The sequence below is a fragment of the Macaca mulatta genome, chromosome 14 (assembly GCF_049350105.2).
Source record: "Macaca mulatta isolate MMU2019108-1 chromosome 14, T2T-MMU8v2.0, whole genome shotgun sequence".
Taxonomy (NCBI): Eukaryota; Metazoa; Chordata; class Mammalia; order Primates; family Cercopithecidae; genus Macaca; species Macaca mulatta.
Genome location: NC_133419.1, coordinates 118862951 through 118881541, shown reverse-complemented (window position 1 = coordinate 118881541; position 18591 = coordinate 118862951). Strand labels below are relative to the sequence as shown.

At 45.1% G+C, this 18591-nt stretch overlaps 1 protein-coding gene across 8 annotated transcripts in view; it reads left to right on the top strand.

Annotated features, from left to right (window-relative positions):
• The window catches only part of JAML (junction adhesion molecule like), a 34798-nt gene extending 19090 nt beyond the window's left edge, over positions 1-15708 (top strand). For 4 of the 8 annotated variants that reach the window (XM_015115807.3, XM_077960608.1, XM_077960606.1 and 1 more), the window contains 6 exons: positions 3694-3803; positions 6038-6275; positions 9121-9259; positions 11290-11383; positions 12558-12644; positions 15260-15708. In XM_015115807.3, coding sequence (XP_014971293.1) covers positions 3694-3803; positions 6038-6275; positions 9121-9259; positions 11290-11383; positions 12558-12644; positions 15260-15352 — 761 coding nt within the window. In that variant the 3' untranslated portion in view covers positions 15353-15708. 8 annotated transcript variants of the gene reach the window in all.
• The last annotated feature ends 2883 nt before the right edge of the window (positions 15709-18591 follow it).

Here is an 18591-nt window from a genome sequence, read left to right as displayed (position 1 = left end):
GCATTGCAACCAAAGTCCTTTTCCTTTTTCCTGTTGTATTCATTGGGCTACCAGGTAAGATTTGGTTTGAATAAGGATTCTGCTGCTTTTAAGCAGTTTGAAAGGGAGAGTATAAGCTATGGTGGCCTGAGTCATTTAGAAAGTTTTTTTTTTGCCTCTTTGGATATTAGTTGAAAGGAATGCAGCTGAGACTGTAACCAAAGGAGGCATTATGCTTCCAGAAAAATCTCGAAAGTATTGCAAGCAACTGTAGAAGCTGTCGTATTGGGCTCCAAAGGAAAGGGTGGAGAGATTCAACCAGTTAGCCCAAAAGCTGGAGATAAAATTCTTCCCCCAGAATCTAGAATATGGAGGCACCAAAGTAGTTCTGGATGACAGGGATCATTCTTTATTTAGAGATGGTGGATTCTTGGAAAGTATATATATTGAAATAAATCACTATTGAAAAAGTCTCATGTGAAGCCACTCATTCCACTGGAGTTCTGAAATCTTTCATCGTGTAAATAATTTCCATGTCTCTCTTTTATAATAAACTAATGATATCCAAACTAATGTCAGCCAGTGTCTCTAAAATTTAGTTTTGCTTATTGATATAAACACTTACAAATAAAAATACATAAATGAAAGTAAAAGTTTGCAAGCTGCAGAACTAGATGCATTCTTTAAGACTGCGGAATAGAAGGAACAGTCTGTGACCCCAGGAAACTTTGTAATGTAGTTAGGGAACTAGAATCTGGGGCCATTTCCCGCCTGCAGCTAGCTTAGGTCCTTAGCCTCCCAGCTTTATTCATGAGCTCCTCCAGTGCACCCTTCCTTCCTCTCTTATGACACTCATCACACCCATTCACTTGTGTCTTCCCTGCTTGCCTGGGCACAGCCCCTGGTACAGAGTAAGCAATTAATAAGCATTTGTGGAATGAATGAAGTTATTGAGTTAGCATCCCTTGCTTGAATCCAATTTCTAAAAAATGGAGTTGTAGGAGGTGGCCTCTGGCCCCTCTCCTAATTATCCGTATTGTCATTTTTCTCTTAATTCCAAAGCTCTGGTTCTCCCGGAAGAAGAAGCAAATCAGATGCCTGTGCCCAAGGATTCTCTCTTTTTTTTTTTTTTTTTTTTTGAGGTAGGGTCTTGCTCTGTCACCCAGGCTCTGGAGTTGCAGTGGTACAATCACGGCTCACTGTAGCCTTGAACTCCTGGGTTCAAGTGATCCTTCTGCCTCAATCTCCCTAGTAGCTAGGTCCATAGGTATGCATCACCATGCCTGACTTTGTTTGTTTGTTTAAGTAGAGACGGGGTCTCCCTACATTGCCCAGGTTGGTCTCAAACCCCTGGGCTCAAGTGATCCTCCTGCCTCAGCCTCCCCAAATTGCTGGTATTACAAAGGATTCTCTTTTTGCTTCCTTTTTCTGCCTTTGGTCTCTAATGCTGTGCCTGAACACTTGCCCATGCAAGCACAGCCTTTTCCTGCTTAGAAGAGACACAGAGGAAACTGCAAGGAGTCAATTTCAAGAGCTGAGGAATTCATAGAAACAGGCTAGGGCAATGTTAGAGGTAGTCAGATATTTCCCCAGTGGCTAGTGGAGCAAACTGTATTTTTTTTTTTTTTTTTTTAAATTCCAGCTAGAATGGGAATAGATCCAACCCCTAACAATTTTGCCTAGTGGAAGGTGCTCCAACTTGCTTTACGTAAGTTGCCTCCACCAACGTGGCAACTCCGTCTTTTGCAGTCATCTATAATTTTCTCTACAAAGTTTACCCTTCAGTTGACAGTCTATGATTCTACCGCTTCAATTCTTTTTTCATAGTTCTTAATTTAAATACTATAGATGAAAATAATAATTAGATTAATGTCCTCTACTTTTGCTCTAGAATCAGCCATCCTTCTACTTATGTGGGGTGCCACAGTAGAGTGAGTGAGAAAACTCGGGCTTTGCCTTCACTCAGGCCTGAGCTTAAATGTTGGCTTTACCTTTTACTGGCCATGTGGCGTTGGGCTCCTTTACTTTCCTTCTCTGCAAAATGGGAGAGTAGTCATACAAACCTCAAAATATTGTAATGACTAACTGATCTACCATGTACAGGGTGTCTAGCACATGGCTGGTGCATTGAAATGACTCAGAATGTTCAGTTGTTATTATTGCATTTTAAAAATAGAGTTTAATTCTTTTTTTTTTTTTTAATTTTTTTATTTTATTTTTTTTTTTTTTGAGGCGGAGTCTCACTCTGTCACCCAGGCTGGAGTGCAGTGGTGCGATCTCGGCTCACTGCAAGCTCCGCCTCCCGGGTTCCCGCCATTCTCCTGCTTCAGCCTCCCGAGTAGCTGGGACTACAGGCGCCGCCACCACGCCCGGCTAATTTTTTTGTATTTTTAGTGGAGACGGGGTTTCATTGTGTTAGCCAGGATGGTCTCGATCTCCTGACCTCGTGATCCGCCCGTCTCGGCCTCCCAAAGTGCTGGGATTACAGGCTTGAGCCACCGCGCCCGGCCTAGAGTTTAATTCTTAATGTGCTGATAGATTTAAAGGGAGTTTGCTTCCTTGCTGGTATTCTTTGGAGTAAATTTTTCATCGCTTTCAAAATAATTCCTTCCATAGACTTTAGAGTTCATAATATTTTCTTTTGCTTTCCTCCTATTGTGCATTTCTCCTGCTGGGCAGGAAGTTACTCTTCTCCCAGGGAAACAATTTGGATAAAAGGGTGGCTTATGCACTCTGTTCCCTCGTGATCTTTGCTTAACACTCTTTTGAAGGAACTCTGTGCGCTTAAGACCTAGACCTGTGTCTTCCTTATACACTACCCTGCCTTTCATTGCTTAATCAACTTTGTGGTTGATTTGTATAGAGCATTACTGAAAAATCAGAAATATCTTTCCACTTCTTTTCTTTTTCACGGGCCACTTAAAATGACTTATGTAATAAACATATGGTGGGTCAGCTGCTTGTACAACAGGCAGAAGGAAGAGCCTAGGAGTTGGAAAGCCAGAAGCAGGGGAAGAGGGGAGGGTGGGGGCAGGAGAGAGCAGGATGAAAACAGAAAGAAAAGTCAAGGAGAAAGCTGTCTTTTGTCTTGGCCTAATTAGCAAGGAGTCCTGTGACTTGTACCAAGGCCAGAACTAGGTCCTAGAATAAAAGAAAAAGAATAAAAGAAGTTGAAGAAAGTTACCCATGGTTCATTTTTTTTAGTTGGGAGAGTCAGTGGGTTAAATATAAGAATGAGAGTTCTATAACTTTCCACTTCCTGTTTATGCTAAGCAGATGTTGGTATCTAAGACGATGAACATAAAGTGGGGGCTTTGAGATTTTCCATACTTCCTTTAGTACAAACTTGATGTGAAATTAGAGTTCATGGGAGGAATTCTGGAAAAGGGGAAAGAGAAAGGAATTAAAGAGGACCAGAAAGTGTTTATGGTGGTATGGAGACAGCAGAAACCCTCGGGCTTGGTACATGTGGGCAGCTAGAGGGTATTCTCATCTTGGGGATGCTGCTGTGCTGGTCTGAGGGAGGAGGCTCTGAGTACTTTGGATCCAGGGAGGATCCTCCGGATCACCTACAGAGGGAATATGTATAGTGTTTGGTGGTGACAGTGATTTTTGCTGCTGAGGGTCTTTGGCTAACCATGATCTCTTCTAGAAAGTCTTTGACTTCTATAGATTATAACTTTAGTCTGACTTGATTTACTATTTTATCCTCAGAGCTCATGGTCCGCGTGGGTGAAATGATTCGGATGGGATGTGTTTTCCAGAGCACAGAAGTGAAATACGTGACCAAGGTAGAATGGATATTTTCAGGATGGCGCGCAAAGGTAACAAGGAGGAAACATCACTGTGTTAGAGAAGGCTCTGGCTGATGGTGTCAGGACAGAGGTAGAATCAGGCACATGAGGAGGTGTTGCAAGAGCCTGGGCTTTGGGGCTTATCAGAACTGGATCTTCTCCTAGCAATTTCAGCTTTCTGGTGGGAAAGATAACTCCAATGAAGAAGAAGAAGAACAAGAAGATGATGATGATGCTTCACTTTTAGATGCCAATGTGAAATTGTACATGTAAAGCATTTTTGTACATGACTTGGCCCCTACATTTTAGTTTCCTTCTTTCTCCCTTTTCCTTTGTATAGAGTCCGTGGGAGAATGAGGGAGATGATTTTTGTGGCCCAGCCAGGAAAGCAATGGGCTAGGCATAAAAGTGATTACACTTTTATTCTTACTGGGGTTAGTTCTGTGACTTTTCATCTGTGCTCCATTGCCCCATTTATGTGATGGAGGGAATTTTCATGAGTACTTCACGTGCTGGGATTGATCGATCCTGGGGGCCAGGGTGAGGGGTATTTCTTGGGAGATCTATAAAGTAGTAAACAGCAAGTTCGTTCATTAGACCAGTAGATCTCAACCATGATGTGGTCGTATACTTATGAGTCAACATGTATTGTGGGGATATCCCAAGTAACTTGTTATTAATAAAAGTTGAGGTGCAAAATTTATTAAAGATTAACTTTTATAAATTAAAACATATTCCAGGTCATCTCTCTAACAAAGTCATTTGCACTTGATTCCTCTATGCTATCTGAGTGGGTCACAGTGGGTGACATCATGATGGAGTATGGGGAATTACATCTGGGCCCAGGTTCACCCCTGAGAGCTTGCCATGCATTTAAATGTCATCCATTGAGTGATTCACAGGAGAAAATAGGATGAGAATTGACATTTTGAGGTTGTGAATTTGAATCACAAGAGACAAATGTTAGGGGCCAGGTCACTTCATTCACGTTTGTGTCTACATACCCATTAACTTTTCTTAAAAGCTTTAAAAAAGCAATCTGCATGCCTTTTTTTAAAACGCCAATATTCATTTAACAAGTTATTTTTAAAGCATCTGCTATATGAAGAATACTCAAAACCCCTGACCTGATGGGAAACTTACAACTAAGATGAGGGAGATATGCATAAAATAATAAAGAAGTATATAATACATCAGGCAATAGTAAGAGCCTATGGGGAACAATAAAGCAGGACTTTGTGGTTTTTGTTATGTGGGTGCTTGGGGAGGCCATACTGAGATGACATTTGAGGAGAGGTGTGAAGGAAGTCAGGGAGTGAATCCTGCATGTGTGTAGGGGAAGAATGTTCTTGCAGTCATAGACAGTAGCAAGTGCAAAGACCCTGCAGCCAGTATGCAAGGAGCAGCCAAGAGGTCCATGTGGCTGGAGTGCAGTGACCTAAGTAGGTGAGGGAAGAGCAAGTAGAAGTTGAAGTCAGAGGAAAAGGGAGATGGGCTGGGTCATGCAGGGCCTTGCATTTTGGTATAAATGGGAGTAGGGGCAATGAAGGGTTTTGAGCACAGGAGTAACATGATTTAACTTACATTTTTAAAGCCTCATCTGCTGAAAATAGATTGTCATAGCAAATAAGCAGGGAGACAAGTAAGAAAGCTGTTGCAGGAACCCAGGTGAGAGATGAGCTGGACCAGAATGGTATCAGTGGAGGAGGTGAGGACTGGCTGGATTGGGGATTTATTTTGAAGGTTGAGGTGATAGGATTTGCTGAGGGATTTGATGTGATTTTTTCCAGAAAGAAATTAAGGATGACTTCAAGATTTTTAGCCTGAGTATCTGGAGGAAGGCATTGCCATGTACCCAAATGGGATGGACTGGAAAGAACTGGTTTGGGGGAAAGATGGAGTTCCATTTTAGACATGTTTCAGGTTCCTATTGGAAATCCAACTAGAAATGTCCTCAAGAATAAAAGTATACTTTTGCTTTTTTTACTGGAAAGGTACACAAAATGAAAGTCCTCCTTTTCTCATCCCTCTGTTCAGATGGAACAACTGTTCATGGTTTGGTGATGTCCTTCACAAGCACACACACATGCACATGTGTATGTGCGTGTACATGACTTTGTGTTATTTAAAGCTTTCTGATAATACCCTTACTGCCTTCACCTAGCAGGGCCTTGGGAGTCCTGAGATCTTCCCTCCCCCATTTTCTCTGCTCCCCCCTCCACTCCAGTCCTCACAATCTCATACTTTTTGCCTTCCCCTTCTAGGAGGAGATTGTGTTTCGTTACTACCACAAACTCAGGATGTCCGTGGGGTACTCCCAGAGCTGGGGCCACTTCCAGAATCGTGTGAACCTGGTGGGGGACATTTTCCGCAATGACGGTTCCATCGTGCTTCAAGGAGTGAGGGAGTCAGACGGAGGAAACTACACCTGCAGTATCCACCTAGGGAACCTGGTGTTCAAGAAAACCATTGTGCTGCATGTTAGCCCAGAAGAGCCTCGAAGTATCTAACATTTGGCTGGGGGGCATTGAGGGACCTCCTGGCTGGTGCATGGGGCCAGGACTAGAGTGAGGCCGGAGAGGTTCCTAGGATGCAAAATTGAAGGAGGCATCCCTCTCAGGTGCTGACTCTGGCCTTGCACAACCCTGAGAATGATGCCTCCTTAGAGGTGGCTCCTCAGGTACCTGACTTGCCTCACCCTAATTCTGGCCCCGCTGCTAGGCCAGGGACAGGGGAGCTAATTTAGTGAATACCAGTCCTCTGCCAGACCCCACTCATTGCCAGGGTCGTCTATTGATGTAAAGATACAGAAGCTCAGGGAAGGATCTGAGTTGATGTCCAAAGTCAGCATACTTGGTTTCAAGGGAGGTGCTGTACGCGCTAGAGTGGAGCGGGAAGTGATCCTAAGCTAGTGAGAGACAGCCAGGAACAGAGAGGACCATGCAGGCACCAGAACCAAAAATGGAGGCGTTTTCTAATCAGAGGTTCTCGGTTCTGGCAAACAGCGTGCATCAAGGCCAGTGGTGTGTAGGAGAGGAAAGACTCAATTGTGTTGACAGAGAGAGGTTGATAAGTGAGGGGTTGAAGTTAAACCATAACCCAGTTAGCAATCAGGATGTGGCCTGTGGACTTTGCCCCTTGCTAGGGCCTTCAGGAGTTGGTTGTGGTTGATTGGGGGTGGGGAAGATGGGGTGAGGATGGAACATACCTCATACCTCAGGCCAGAGATTTAAGTCTGTGGAGGCACCTTGTCTCCAGCTGGAGAGGGGAGCAGGGCAGATGGGTTTCTTAAAGAACCATCATCTTTCTGTGTGCTTCCTTCTCAGAAGTCCAATTCACAGAGAAAATCGAGCTATTATGGGGGCTCATGCAGCTTCTCTACCCACAAACATATCTATGTCTCCCCATCCTTATCTCTGCCCTGCCATCCTGAGACAGAGGAGGGTCCCTTCTGCTCTGGGCTTATCTGGCCCCCTGTGCCCAGGTGGCATCCTTCTCAGGAGCCTCACAACATGGCTCTTTGAGCTCTCACTTTCTGTTGGCTTCTACCATTCAAATTTGCTCAATTCTACCACTTACCTACTCCAACTCCCTTCTATGTCTTTTTTTCTTCAGCTCCATTCTGTGTCTTTCTTTTTCTTCAGATTGCTTTCCTGAGATACAATTCACATACCATACAATTTGCCCATTTAAAGCGTTCAGCTCAATGGTTTTAGTACATTCAGAGTTGTACAACCACCACCACAATCATGTATTTCTTTCTCAACATAGCCAAATAGCTTGCTAAAGGTCTGTGTTTGGAATACTACCGTCTCATCTCCCATTAACTCTTCAGTGCACTGCATTCTGGCTTATTCTACCTGTACTCCAGCTTAGACCACCAATGCCACTGCAACTATCCATCCTCAGCCTTCTCTCCCTCAGTAGCGTTGGACACTATATTTTATATGCACTCTATGTTGGACCCAATTCCACACACACTCATGGATATGCATAGTAAACTCTACACAAGTTTTCCACAAATCCTTCATACGCGACATGTCTCACCTACCCCTGTACACCCTTCCTCAGCCCATCTCCCCAACCTCAGTTGTCTAACTAGATGCCTGGGGATGTGCTTGATTCCTTCCCTTTCCTTGACCCCAATCTAACAGGTCAGGTCAACAAGTCCTTGACTCCTACTACAGACTCTTGAAGTTGTCTTCCTTCCAGTCTGTCACTGCCACCTTAGTTCTGGCTGTCTTCATCTCTGTCTTGAACTGTAGGCCTCTAACCAGTCTCTGCTTTCTCTCTCAGCCACTGCTCCTCATTCTTCACACGGCTCTTGGTGCCACCTTTCTAAATCACATTAAGAACTTTCTCTTCCACTGCTAATAATCTTTCAATGGTTTTTTCATTGCCTGCAGAAAAATGCCAAATTCTTGGTTGAGATAGTCAAGGTCCTTCCTGACTTGGACCCTATCATCTCTCCAGCCAAATTCTCCAGCACACCCACAGATGCCACTTTTGTGCCAGACCCATTGAACTCTTTCTAGTTTCTAAAATCACCGTCCTGTCAGGCCTTCAGATCTCGCGCAGAACATCCCCTCTGTCCTTCCCCAGATTGTCTGCCCAAGAAACTGGATGTTTCCTATAAGTCTCAGGTTAAACTTTAGAACTTTTGCTGGCAAATTCTCATTTGCTGCACATAGAATTGGGCACCCTTTTTTCTGTGACCCTCTGTTCCCCGTACAGACTTCTGCTGTAGTGCCTACAGCAGCCTGTGGTTTTCTGTTGACGTGTTTGTCTCCTTCTTTGGAAGCAGGGACCATACATCATTTGTCTCTGAATCCCCTGTACCTAGTGCTGTCTGGTCCTGAGGAGGTGCTTGCTTTATGTGTTTAGAAAGAACCATGCAGATGAGTAGAAGGTACCCTATGGGCAGAAGTACCTCCAGAGGCTTTCCTTGGTATCGTCGTTGTGGGGCTGAGTCTTGCGGCATGTGTTCTTTTGAAGACAACCACTTGCCCTGGGGAAGATCAGCAGCCTCTAAGATGCCTGTTATTTCTCGGTCACTTGTTAAGCCAAATTTTAGAACAGAACTGTTGACGTGAAAGGAAACTTTACTACAGGTGAAGTGCTAGCCTCTTCTCCCACCCACCTTAGTCTACATTTTAGGGCAAACAGGGGGGTTAGACTTTGGTTCTCAATCTCATGGAGACAGTGTCCCTAGTGTCCAGATATCGGGTAGAATCTGGCCTTCCCTCCGCTTCCTGGCCTGGCTGGTGCTACTTGGTACAGGGCTGTGGGACTCTCGGCTCTTTGCTAAAGTTATTGAGACCCTCTCTTTGCTTTTCTCCTTTCCCAGCACTGGTGACTCCGGCAGCCCTGAGGCCTCTGGTCCTGGGTGGTAATCAGCTGGTGATCATCGTGGGAACTGTCTGCGCCACAATCCTGCTGCTCCCTGTTCTGATATTGATCGTGAAGAGGACCTGTGGGAATAAGAGGTACAGGGCTGCCCCCGCCCCTTGGGTTGGGAGGCTGGGGGTACAAGGCTGCTTCTATCCAAAGTGGAAGAGGTGATAGGGTCCTACTATGCCATTCTCACAGAAGTGGGCATTTTAAAGTGAGCATTTTAAAGAATCAACTGTGGTAACCCTGCCCACTTTGCTCACTGTGCCTGGAAAATAATTTAACGTTCCTACACTCTCCTCATTCACTTTGGTATCACGTAAAGACTACAAACTCCCTTAGAAATGGGGGTCTCAGTAGGGCATAATTCAGAGCATAAATCTTACACAAGAACTATCATGGTACCATTCACTGCCTAAGAGATGATTTTAAAATTATCCACACTGTACGTTCCACATAGAAGCTAAGATCTTAAGGGTTGCCAGTGGTTTTATCTAAAAGATAAAAGACTCTGTCTAAAAAAAAAAAAAAAAAAAAAAAAAAGTGCTTTTCAAGGCCTGGATTTCATTAGTAGTTCTCCCAGGGTCTCAGAAGTCCCCAGATGCTCCAACAGGGACACTAGTGTTTCACTGGCTGTTGGCAGATCCACGCCCCTCAGTTTATCCAACTATCGATGAGGGGCGCAGATTGACTGTCTTGTTGAAATAGTGTCAGTGGGAAAGGGCCTCATGAATAATCCTGACTTTTGAGTGTTCTTTCCCAGTGGGTCTTTGATCGTGCAGAAAACACTTGGACCTGCTAGGTTTTCACTTCCCCTCCCTAGGGCTTCCTGATTTGGGTTTGAACTTGGCTGGCCTCTCTGAAGGTCTTTGCTCTGGGCATGCTCGGAGCACTGAGCTAGACAACCTGGGTTCCACTCTCAGCTTACTTCCCCTGTCTGAGCCTCAGTTTCCCCCCAAAGGAAAGGTAGCACTTCCATGTCTAGTCGTTTATTCTAAAGAAATAATTAGATGGATATGCTGAGATTTGTGCAAAACTGCAGTCATGCTTATAATCAAAAATAGGGATCATTACCAGTGTCTGTCAGAAAGGCAGTGATTCAGTGAACCAGTGTTTCACTCAATGAAACACTCCAGATCCCTCTGTGTGATGACATGGAAAGATATCCAAGGGGTAAAAATGCAGAATTTATGGGATGACCTCATTTTTATAAAAGAGAAAATAATATGATGCTCACTCCAGCAGTATATGTACTAACTACATTTTGTGTGAGCTTATGCTTACACTGAGAGAGGCTGGGAAGGATAGTTGTAAAATGTGGGTAACGGCGTGGAATTTGAGATGAAGGAGAAGGTGGATCCCATGGGGTGAGGGGTTGCAGGGAACTTCCACTTCCAACTGTTTACGTTTCTGTATTATCTGAATTATTTTACAATGAGAAGATACAACTTTAAAAGCAGAAAATACAATGAAAGTATTTCCACTGAGACCAGAACATATGGTTTCTTTTCTAGCTTAAACTTTGATTTTTTTTTTTTTTTTTTTAGTTCTGCCTTGGGCCAAAATAGAAAAAAAGAAAGTATATTCAGAAGGCAAATGGTCATGAGATCAAAGGCCAAGGGGCCCCGACCAGGCAGGCGCGGAGCTTCGGGCTTGGGGCTTGGGTGGGGTGTTCGTGGGGATTATTCCGCTCCGCCCCCTGGAGAGACCAGGAGCCCTTTGGTTTGGCGTCTTGCTGAGCTCCTGCTGCCCCCTGCTGGTTCCGCGGCACTCCCTGGTCCTCAGAAACGTAGAGACGATGGTCAAGGGGAATCCTATCTCCCCGCTCTTCATTCACTTAAAATTACCTCTCCCATAAGGACTGAAAGTGTCTTCAGTGATAATAGAGAAGTTGAAGCCGTTTTTCAGTCTAAATTATCTCCAGAACGGCTTCTTGTTCTTCATTAGAAGAGATGTGCTTCTCAGGTTTCCAGGTGAGCCGGGTAGCCCTGGCTGTAGGAGTCCAGAGAGAATAGTGTCTTCTCTGGGGTCTCTCTCTTCACAAAGCCAAGAGGGGGTCTCATGTAGGGACCCTTGAATAAACCATGCCAGCTGGTTAATTCCACATGCTCTTTATGTCTTGCAGTTTAGTGAATTCTACAGCCTTGGTGAAGAACACGAAGAAGACTAATCCAGGGATAAAAGAAGAACCCTGCTATTTTGAAAGCTGTGAAGGGGAGGTGAACACACGCTTCAGCCTAAAACACTAAGCAGATGCAGGCCTGGGCCGTTCTCATTCCCCGGGAACCATGTCTTACCCATTGTATGTTGCAGCTTGCAGGCCAGTGCTTGGCACAGAGCAGGGACTCAGGAAGCCTTTGTTACTAGAATAAGCGCCTCTGAGGAGTACAGTGCATGGGGCTGGCTCAACCAGCCCCAGGCAGCAGTTTCTGGTATTGGGCTGAGGAAAGAGCACTGCGCTTGGAGTCAGAAAGCTCTGCCACCTCCCCTAGTCTCACCAGCAAAATGAGGATAAGGATAAAGATATTATAGTTACCTGGCCTGCTTGACAGGGTTGTTGTAAGGTTCACATAAGATGATGATATGCAAATGCTTTGTAATCTAGGAGGTGCTGTTTGTCTAAAGTCTAATGGGGAATTATAATATATTCAGGAGTTAAGGAGTTCTAATGCTTAAAATGAAATAGTCTAAGACCTTAGCAAGAAAGGATTAAGAAGGACTTTTCTCTCCTTATTGATTAGTAATGGAGTTATAAATAATTGCTTCTAGAGACTGAGAAATGGATTGGTTTTCTTTAACTCCTATTCTTTCTTTTCTTTCTTTAATTTTAAAAACGCTCTTTGAATAGTTACCTTTCTCTGTTTTGGGCTGTTTTTGTCCCAAGAGTAGGATTTTCTCCCAGTAGAGTGCAGTAGTCCAAGAATGGGCCACTGGATGATACTGCTTTCCCAACGAGTGACAGGACCATGAACCTCACAGCTGTGAGGCTCAATGAGGGCTGAACCTGCCACATAAACCCTCTGAGGGAAATGATGACAGTACCCTGTTGATTAATGCCATTCTGCCTTTACTGTAATTAGAAGGAAATAACCCCACAATACAAGGAATTTAGCAAGATAAGGAACCCCTGCTGCTACCTAAACATCCATCTAAACAAAGATGTTTGGCTTTTGAAGCAAAGAGTTTGGTTCTTAAGACTGTGTTCTTTGACAGTTATTTTTCAAGAAGACTGAAGGCTGAATTATCATTATTGGGAATTCTCTAGCTCTCAGTAACCTTTGAACCTCCCAGTTTGGGTGGTCGATGCCCAGCAAATAGGTATAGGTGGCCTTTTCTCTGGTGTATAAGATTCATCTAATTTTTAGGAATTTTTGTACCATTTTCCCCCTCTAGAAAAACATTTACTCCTCAATAATTATACGGGAGGTGATCGAGGAAGAAGAACCAAGTGAAAAATCAGAGGCCACCTACATGACCATGGTGAGAATGATTCTGGCCCCAGCTGAGCCAGGTGTCAGAGGCTCAGGTGGTGGTGGTGGTGGGTGTGGCTGGGTTGCCCAGGGAGGCTGCTGAGGGCAGTGATTTTTCTAAGTAGCAGGAAAGTCTGAGAAACTGAAGTTCTGCTGGATAGAAGAGTGATATCAAACTTTCCTACCCAAGCTCAAGGATTAAAGGTTATCACCAGAGATTATTTATATTAGTGGTGAAAAGAAGTGAAGAGTGGCCTTTACTGGGGGCAGGGAGAATGTCTTTTGCCTCATCAGTTCAATCTAATAAAGAAAACACGGTCGGGTGTGGTGGTTTATGCCTGAAATCCCAGCACTTTGGGAGGCCGAGGTGGGTGGATTGCTTGAGGCCAGGAGTTCAAGACCAGCCTGGCCAATGTGGCAAAACCCCCTCTCTACTAAAAATGCAAAAATTAGCCAGGTGTGGAGATGCATGCCTGTAATTCCAGCTACTTGGGAGGCTGAGGCACGAGAATTGCTTGAACATAGGAGGTGGTGGTTATGTGAGCCGAGATCCACCACTACAGTACAGCCTTGGCAACAGAGTGAGATTCTGTCTCAAAAAAAAAAAAAAAAAAAAAGAAAAGAAAAGAAAGGCCGAGTGCGGTGGCTCACACCTGTCATCCTAGCACTTTGGGAGGCTGAGGCAGGTGGATTACTTGAGGTCAGGAGTTCGAGACCAGCCTGGCCAATATGGTGTGAAACCCTGTCTTATTAAAAATACATTGGGAGGCCGAGACAGATGGATCACGAGGTCAGGAGATCAAGACCATCCTGGCTAACATGATGAAACCCCGTCTCTACTAAAAAATACAAAAAACTAGCCACGCGAGGTGGCGGGCGCCTGTAGTCCCAGCTACTCGGGAGGCTGAGGCAGGAGAATGGCGTAAACCTGGGAGGCGGAGCTTGCAGTGAGCTGAGATCCGGCCACTGCACTCCGGCCTGGGCGACAGAGCGACACTCCGTCTCAAAAAAAAAAAAAAAAAAAAAAAAAAAATTAGCCAAGCATGGTGGCGGGCTCCCAGCTACTTGGGAGGCTGAGGCAGGAGAATTGCTTGAACTTGGGAGGTGGAGGTTGCAGTGAGCTAAGATCCCGCCACTGTACTCCAGCCTGGGAGATGGAGCGAGACCAAAGAGAGAGACAGAGAGACAGAGAGAGAGAGAGAGAGAGAGAGAGAGAGAGAGAGAGAAAGAAAATACGATAAATAGGATAAGATCCTTGGGCAAGTATTGTGTTGCAGTGAGTTGTTTTCCTTGCTATCAAAAGCTCAAAGTAGGGTTCCTTCCACTGCTTAGATTTTGTTTCTTAATTTTGTGACTTATTGTACCTTCTCATAATCTAACTGCCAGGCAGGCTACATGCTGGATCTCATACAATATTTCGGAGTCTGATTCCTACTTTCCCATTGCTTAGACTTTAGGCCCTTAGAGAACTACAGCACCTGGAAAAGGCACTGCAGGGCGTGCAGTGAGTAGGGGTAGGAACAAAAGGAGTGAGCTGGTGATGAGCATGGTGCTATTTGTAGACTAATTATAGGCACCCAGCCCATTAAGGAGCAGTGTTCTGCTGGATTTGGGAAGGCTGGCCTCCTCTGTTTGTGGAATGATGGGCTTTGTTTGTTCCTGTCGCACCAGCCCTGAGGACACATGACTCCCAGCTGATTGCAGCAGAGAGAGGTCTGCCAGGGAAGTGTGAGATCAGAGGCCTGGCCTGGATCCACCGAGTGAAACATTAACTCCACTGAAGTTGCAGCTGAATGGAATCATTTTCCCCCTGTATTTTTCTCCCATTTTGTTATGTGATACTGCAGTAACTTGCGAGGCCTCATCCTGGCTCCTGGAGACCTGCCGATATAGCTGCCTTGTGGCTACTGCTGAGTGCGTCACCAGCCAGGGTGGCACTGTTTGCAGAAAGTCTCCGAGGTGGGGAGGAACAATTGTCTTCACAGCTACCTTCCCCAGGTTTAATGCTAGGCGATTATGGTTTTGATTTTGTGGAAAACACCATTCCTCTCCTCTTGATCCAGGTCCAATAGAGTAAGAGGAGAGGCCTGGGCTGCAAACTCAAAGGCCGGCAGGGGCCGGTCAAGTTATTGTAAAATATGATGTGCCAAGTTAAATAAGCCTGTTGGTGAATTTGGGACTGCAGGCCACTTGTTTGAGACTTCATCTATAAAGGTGTTCTCTGATAGGGAGCAGAGGTAACAAAGAGCCTTTGTATTTTGTTGTTGAATTGATGAAATTCATGTAAATGTAGTGGCACCTTGCTGTTTTCCCTTTCTGAGGCTGTACACACAGTGGTTAAGGTTGCAAGCTGTGGAGTTGGACAGACCTGGGTCCAAATTCTAACTCTGTGTTGCAGCCAGATGGTCTTGGGCAGGTAACTTGGCCTGTCTGAGCCTCAGTTTCCTTATCCTTAGAATGGGAATCATAATACCTACCTCCTGGTGGTAAGGATCACATGAGATGATGCATATGAAATTCAGTATTGGGCTGGGGTCATGAGAAGAGCTCAATGAATGGCAGCTGCTATGATTACGAACTACTTCTTACAAGCATGTTTTGTTTCTTTCTGCCCTTCCCCAACAGCACCCAGTTTGGCCTTCTCTGAGGTCAGATCGGAAAAACTCACTTGAAAAAAAGTCAGGTGGGGGAATGCCAAAAACACAACAAGCCTTTTGAGAAGAATGGAGAGTCCCTTCATCTCAGCAGCAGTGGAGACTCCCCTGTGTGTCCTGGGCCACTCTACCAGTGATTTCGGACTCCCGCCCTCCCAGCTGTCCTCCTGTCTCATTGTTTGGTCAATGCATGAAGGTGGAGAGTTTGGAGCCTGGCAGAGAGACTAGACAGCTCTGGAGGAGCAGGCTCTGGTGAGGGGAGGGGAGCATGGACTTGGCCTCCAGAGTGGGACACTGGCCCTAGGAACCAGGCTGAGCTGAGTGGCCTCAAGGCCCCCACTGGATCAGACCCTCCTGTTGGCAGTGTTCTTAGGGTATGAGTTACTGGGAAGAATCAGAGATAAAAACCAACCTAAATCATTCCTCTGGCACATTATTTCTAAATAAGGGTGGTTTGTGGAAATCGTCCTTTTTTTATGCCTTGGTTGATGGGGGAAGTAAAGTCCTGGTGAGGAATTTACAGTTAGAAACTTCTGGAAAAACTGAAGTTCCTGGAGGAAAGCCAAACCGTGCCAACACACTAGAGGCTGGTTTGGGTCCTGGGAAAGGTTTGGGGTGAATGGGTTGGAAGTGGGGTATGAATACAGCTTTGGGATTTAACTCAGTGGTTCTTCATTCCTGCTGGGCATTGCTGGTGGCTCCTTGTGGGGCCTCACCACAGGCCTCCTAATTTGAAATTTCTCAGTGAAACTTAGGCATTTGTCTCTCTTGATACTCATGGGTTGCCATGGTGGACAGCCACTGATTTAATTCTTGGTCTGAAATGTGCGGTTCCTATACTTTTGGTTGCTATTGTAAGATTCGATAAGGTTAGTCTTAAAAATCCTTTGAGGGAGGCATCCAAGTTGGTAATTAGGAAGTCAAACTGTCTGTTTGCTGATGACATAATCATAAACCTTGAAAACCCTAAACACTCATCCAAAAAGCTCCTAGAACTGGTAAATGAATTCAGCAAAGTTTCAGGATACAAAATTAATGTATACAAATCAGTAGCTTTGCTATATACCAATAGCAACCAAGCTGAGAATCAAATCAAGAACTCAATCTCTTTTATAATAGTTGGAAAAAAATTAAAATACTTAGGAATATACTTAACCAAGGAGGTGAAATACCTCTACAATGAAAACTACAAAACACTGCTGAAAGAAATCATAGACAGCACAAATGGAAACACATCCCATGCTCATGCACAGGTAGAATCAACATTGTGAAAATGGCCATACTGCCTGTATTTAGTTTGTTTTCCTGTACCTGATAAAGACATATCTGAGACTGGGAAGAAAAAGAGGTTTAATTGGACTTACAGTTCCACATGGCTGGGGAGGTCTCAGAATCATGGCAGGAGGTGAAAGGCACTTCTTCCATGGTGGTGGCAAGAGAAAATGAGGAAGATGCAAAAGTAGAAACCCCTGATAAAACCATCAAATCTCATGAGACTTATTCACTACCATGAGAACAGTATGGGGGAAACCACCTCAATGATTCAAATTATCTTCCACTGGGTCCCTCCCACAATATGTGGGGTTTTTGGGAGTACAATTTAAGATGACATTTGGGTGGCAACACAGAACCAAACCATATAATTCCACCTCTGGCCCCTCGAAATCTCATATCCTTACATTTCAAAACAAATCATGCCTTCCCAATAGTCCCCCAAAGTCTTAACTCATTTCAGCATTAACCCAAAAGTCCACAGTCCAAAGTCTCATCTGAGACAAGGCAAGTCCCTTCCACTTACGAGCCTATAAAATCAAAAGCAAGCTGGTTACTTCCTACATGCAATGGGGGTACAGGTATTGGGTAAATACAGCCATTCCAAATGGGAGAAATTGGCCAAAGCCAAAACAAAGTGGTTACAGGGCCCATGCAAATCTGAATTCCAGTGAGGCAGTCAAAATTTAGAGCTCCAAAAATGATGTCTTTTGACTCCAGGTCTCACATCCAGGTCACACTGATGCAAGAAGTGGGTTCCCATGGTCTTGGGCAGCTCTGCCCCGTGGCTTTGCAGGGTACAGCCTCCTTCCTGGCTGTTTTCATGGGCTGGCATTGAGTGTCTGCAGCTTTTCTAGGCAAACGGTGCAAGCTGTTGGTGGATCTACCATTCTGGGGTCTGGAGGACGGTAGCCCTCTTCTCACAGCTCCACTAGGCAGTGCCCCAGTAGGGACTGTGTGGGGGTTCTGACCCCACGTTTCCCTTCTGCACTGCCCTAGCAAAGGTTCTCCATGAAGGCCCCGCCCCTGTAGCACACTTTTGCCTGGGCATCCAGGCATTTCCACACATCTTCTAAAATCTAGGCAGAGGTTTCCAAACCCCAGTTCTTGACTTCTGTGCACTTGCAGGCTCAACACCACGTGGAAGTTGTCAAAGCTTGGGGCTTGCAACCTCTGAAGTCATGGCCTGAGCTCTATGTTGGCCCCTTTCTGCCATGGCTGGAGTGGCTGGAATGCAGGGCTCCAAGTCCCTAGGCTGCACACAGCATGGGGACACTGGCCCTGGCCCACGAAACCATTTTCTCCTAGGTCTCCTGGCCTGTGATGGGAGGGGCTGCCATGAAGACCTCTTACATGCCCTGGAGACATTTTCCCCATTGTCTTAGGGATTAACATTCAGCTCCTTGTGACTTATGCAAATTTCTGCAGCCAGCTTGAATTTCTTCTCAGAAAATGGGTTTTTCTTTTCTATCACATTATCAGGCTGCAAATTTTCTGAACTTTTATGCTCTGCCTCCCCTGTAAAACTAATGCCTTTAGCAGCACCCAAGTCACGTCTTGAATGCTTTGCTGCTTAGAAATTTCTTCTGCCAGATGCCCTAAATCACCTCTCTTAAGCTCAAAGTTCTACAGATCTCTAGGGCAGGGGCAAAATGCCACCAGTCTGTTTGCTAAAACATAACAAGAGTCACCTTTGCCCCGGTTCCCAACAAGTTCCTCATCTCCATCTGAGACGACCTCAGCCTGGACCTTACTGTCTATATTGTTATCAGGTTTTTGGTCAAAGCCATTCAACAAGTCTCTAGGAAGTTCCAAACTTTCCCACATTTTCCTGTCTTCTTCTGAGCCCTCCAAAGTGTTCCCACCTCTGCCTGTTACCAAGTTCCAAAGTCGCTTTTTGGGTATCTTTTCAGCAATGCCCCACTCTACTGGTACCAGTTTACTGTATTAGTTTGTTTTCACACTGCTGATAAAAGCATACCTGAGACTGGGAAGAAAAATCGAAGCTACAGTTCCGCATGACTGGGGAGG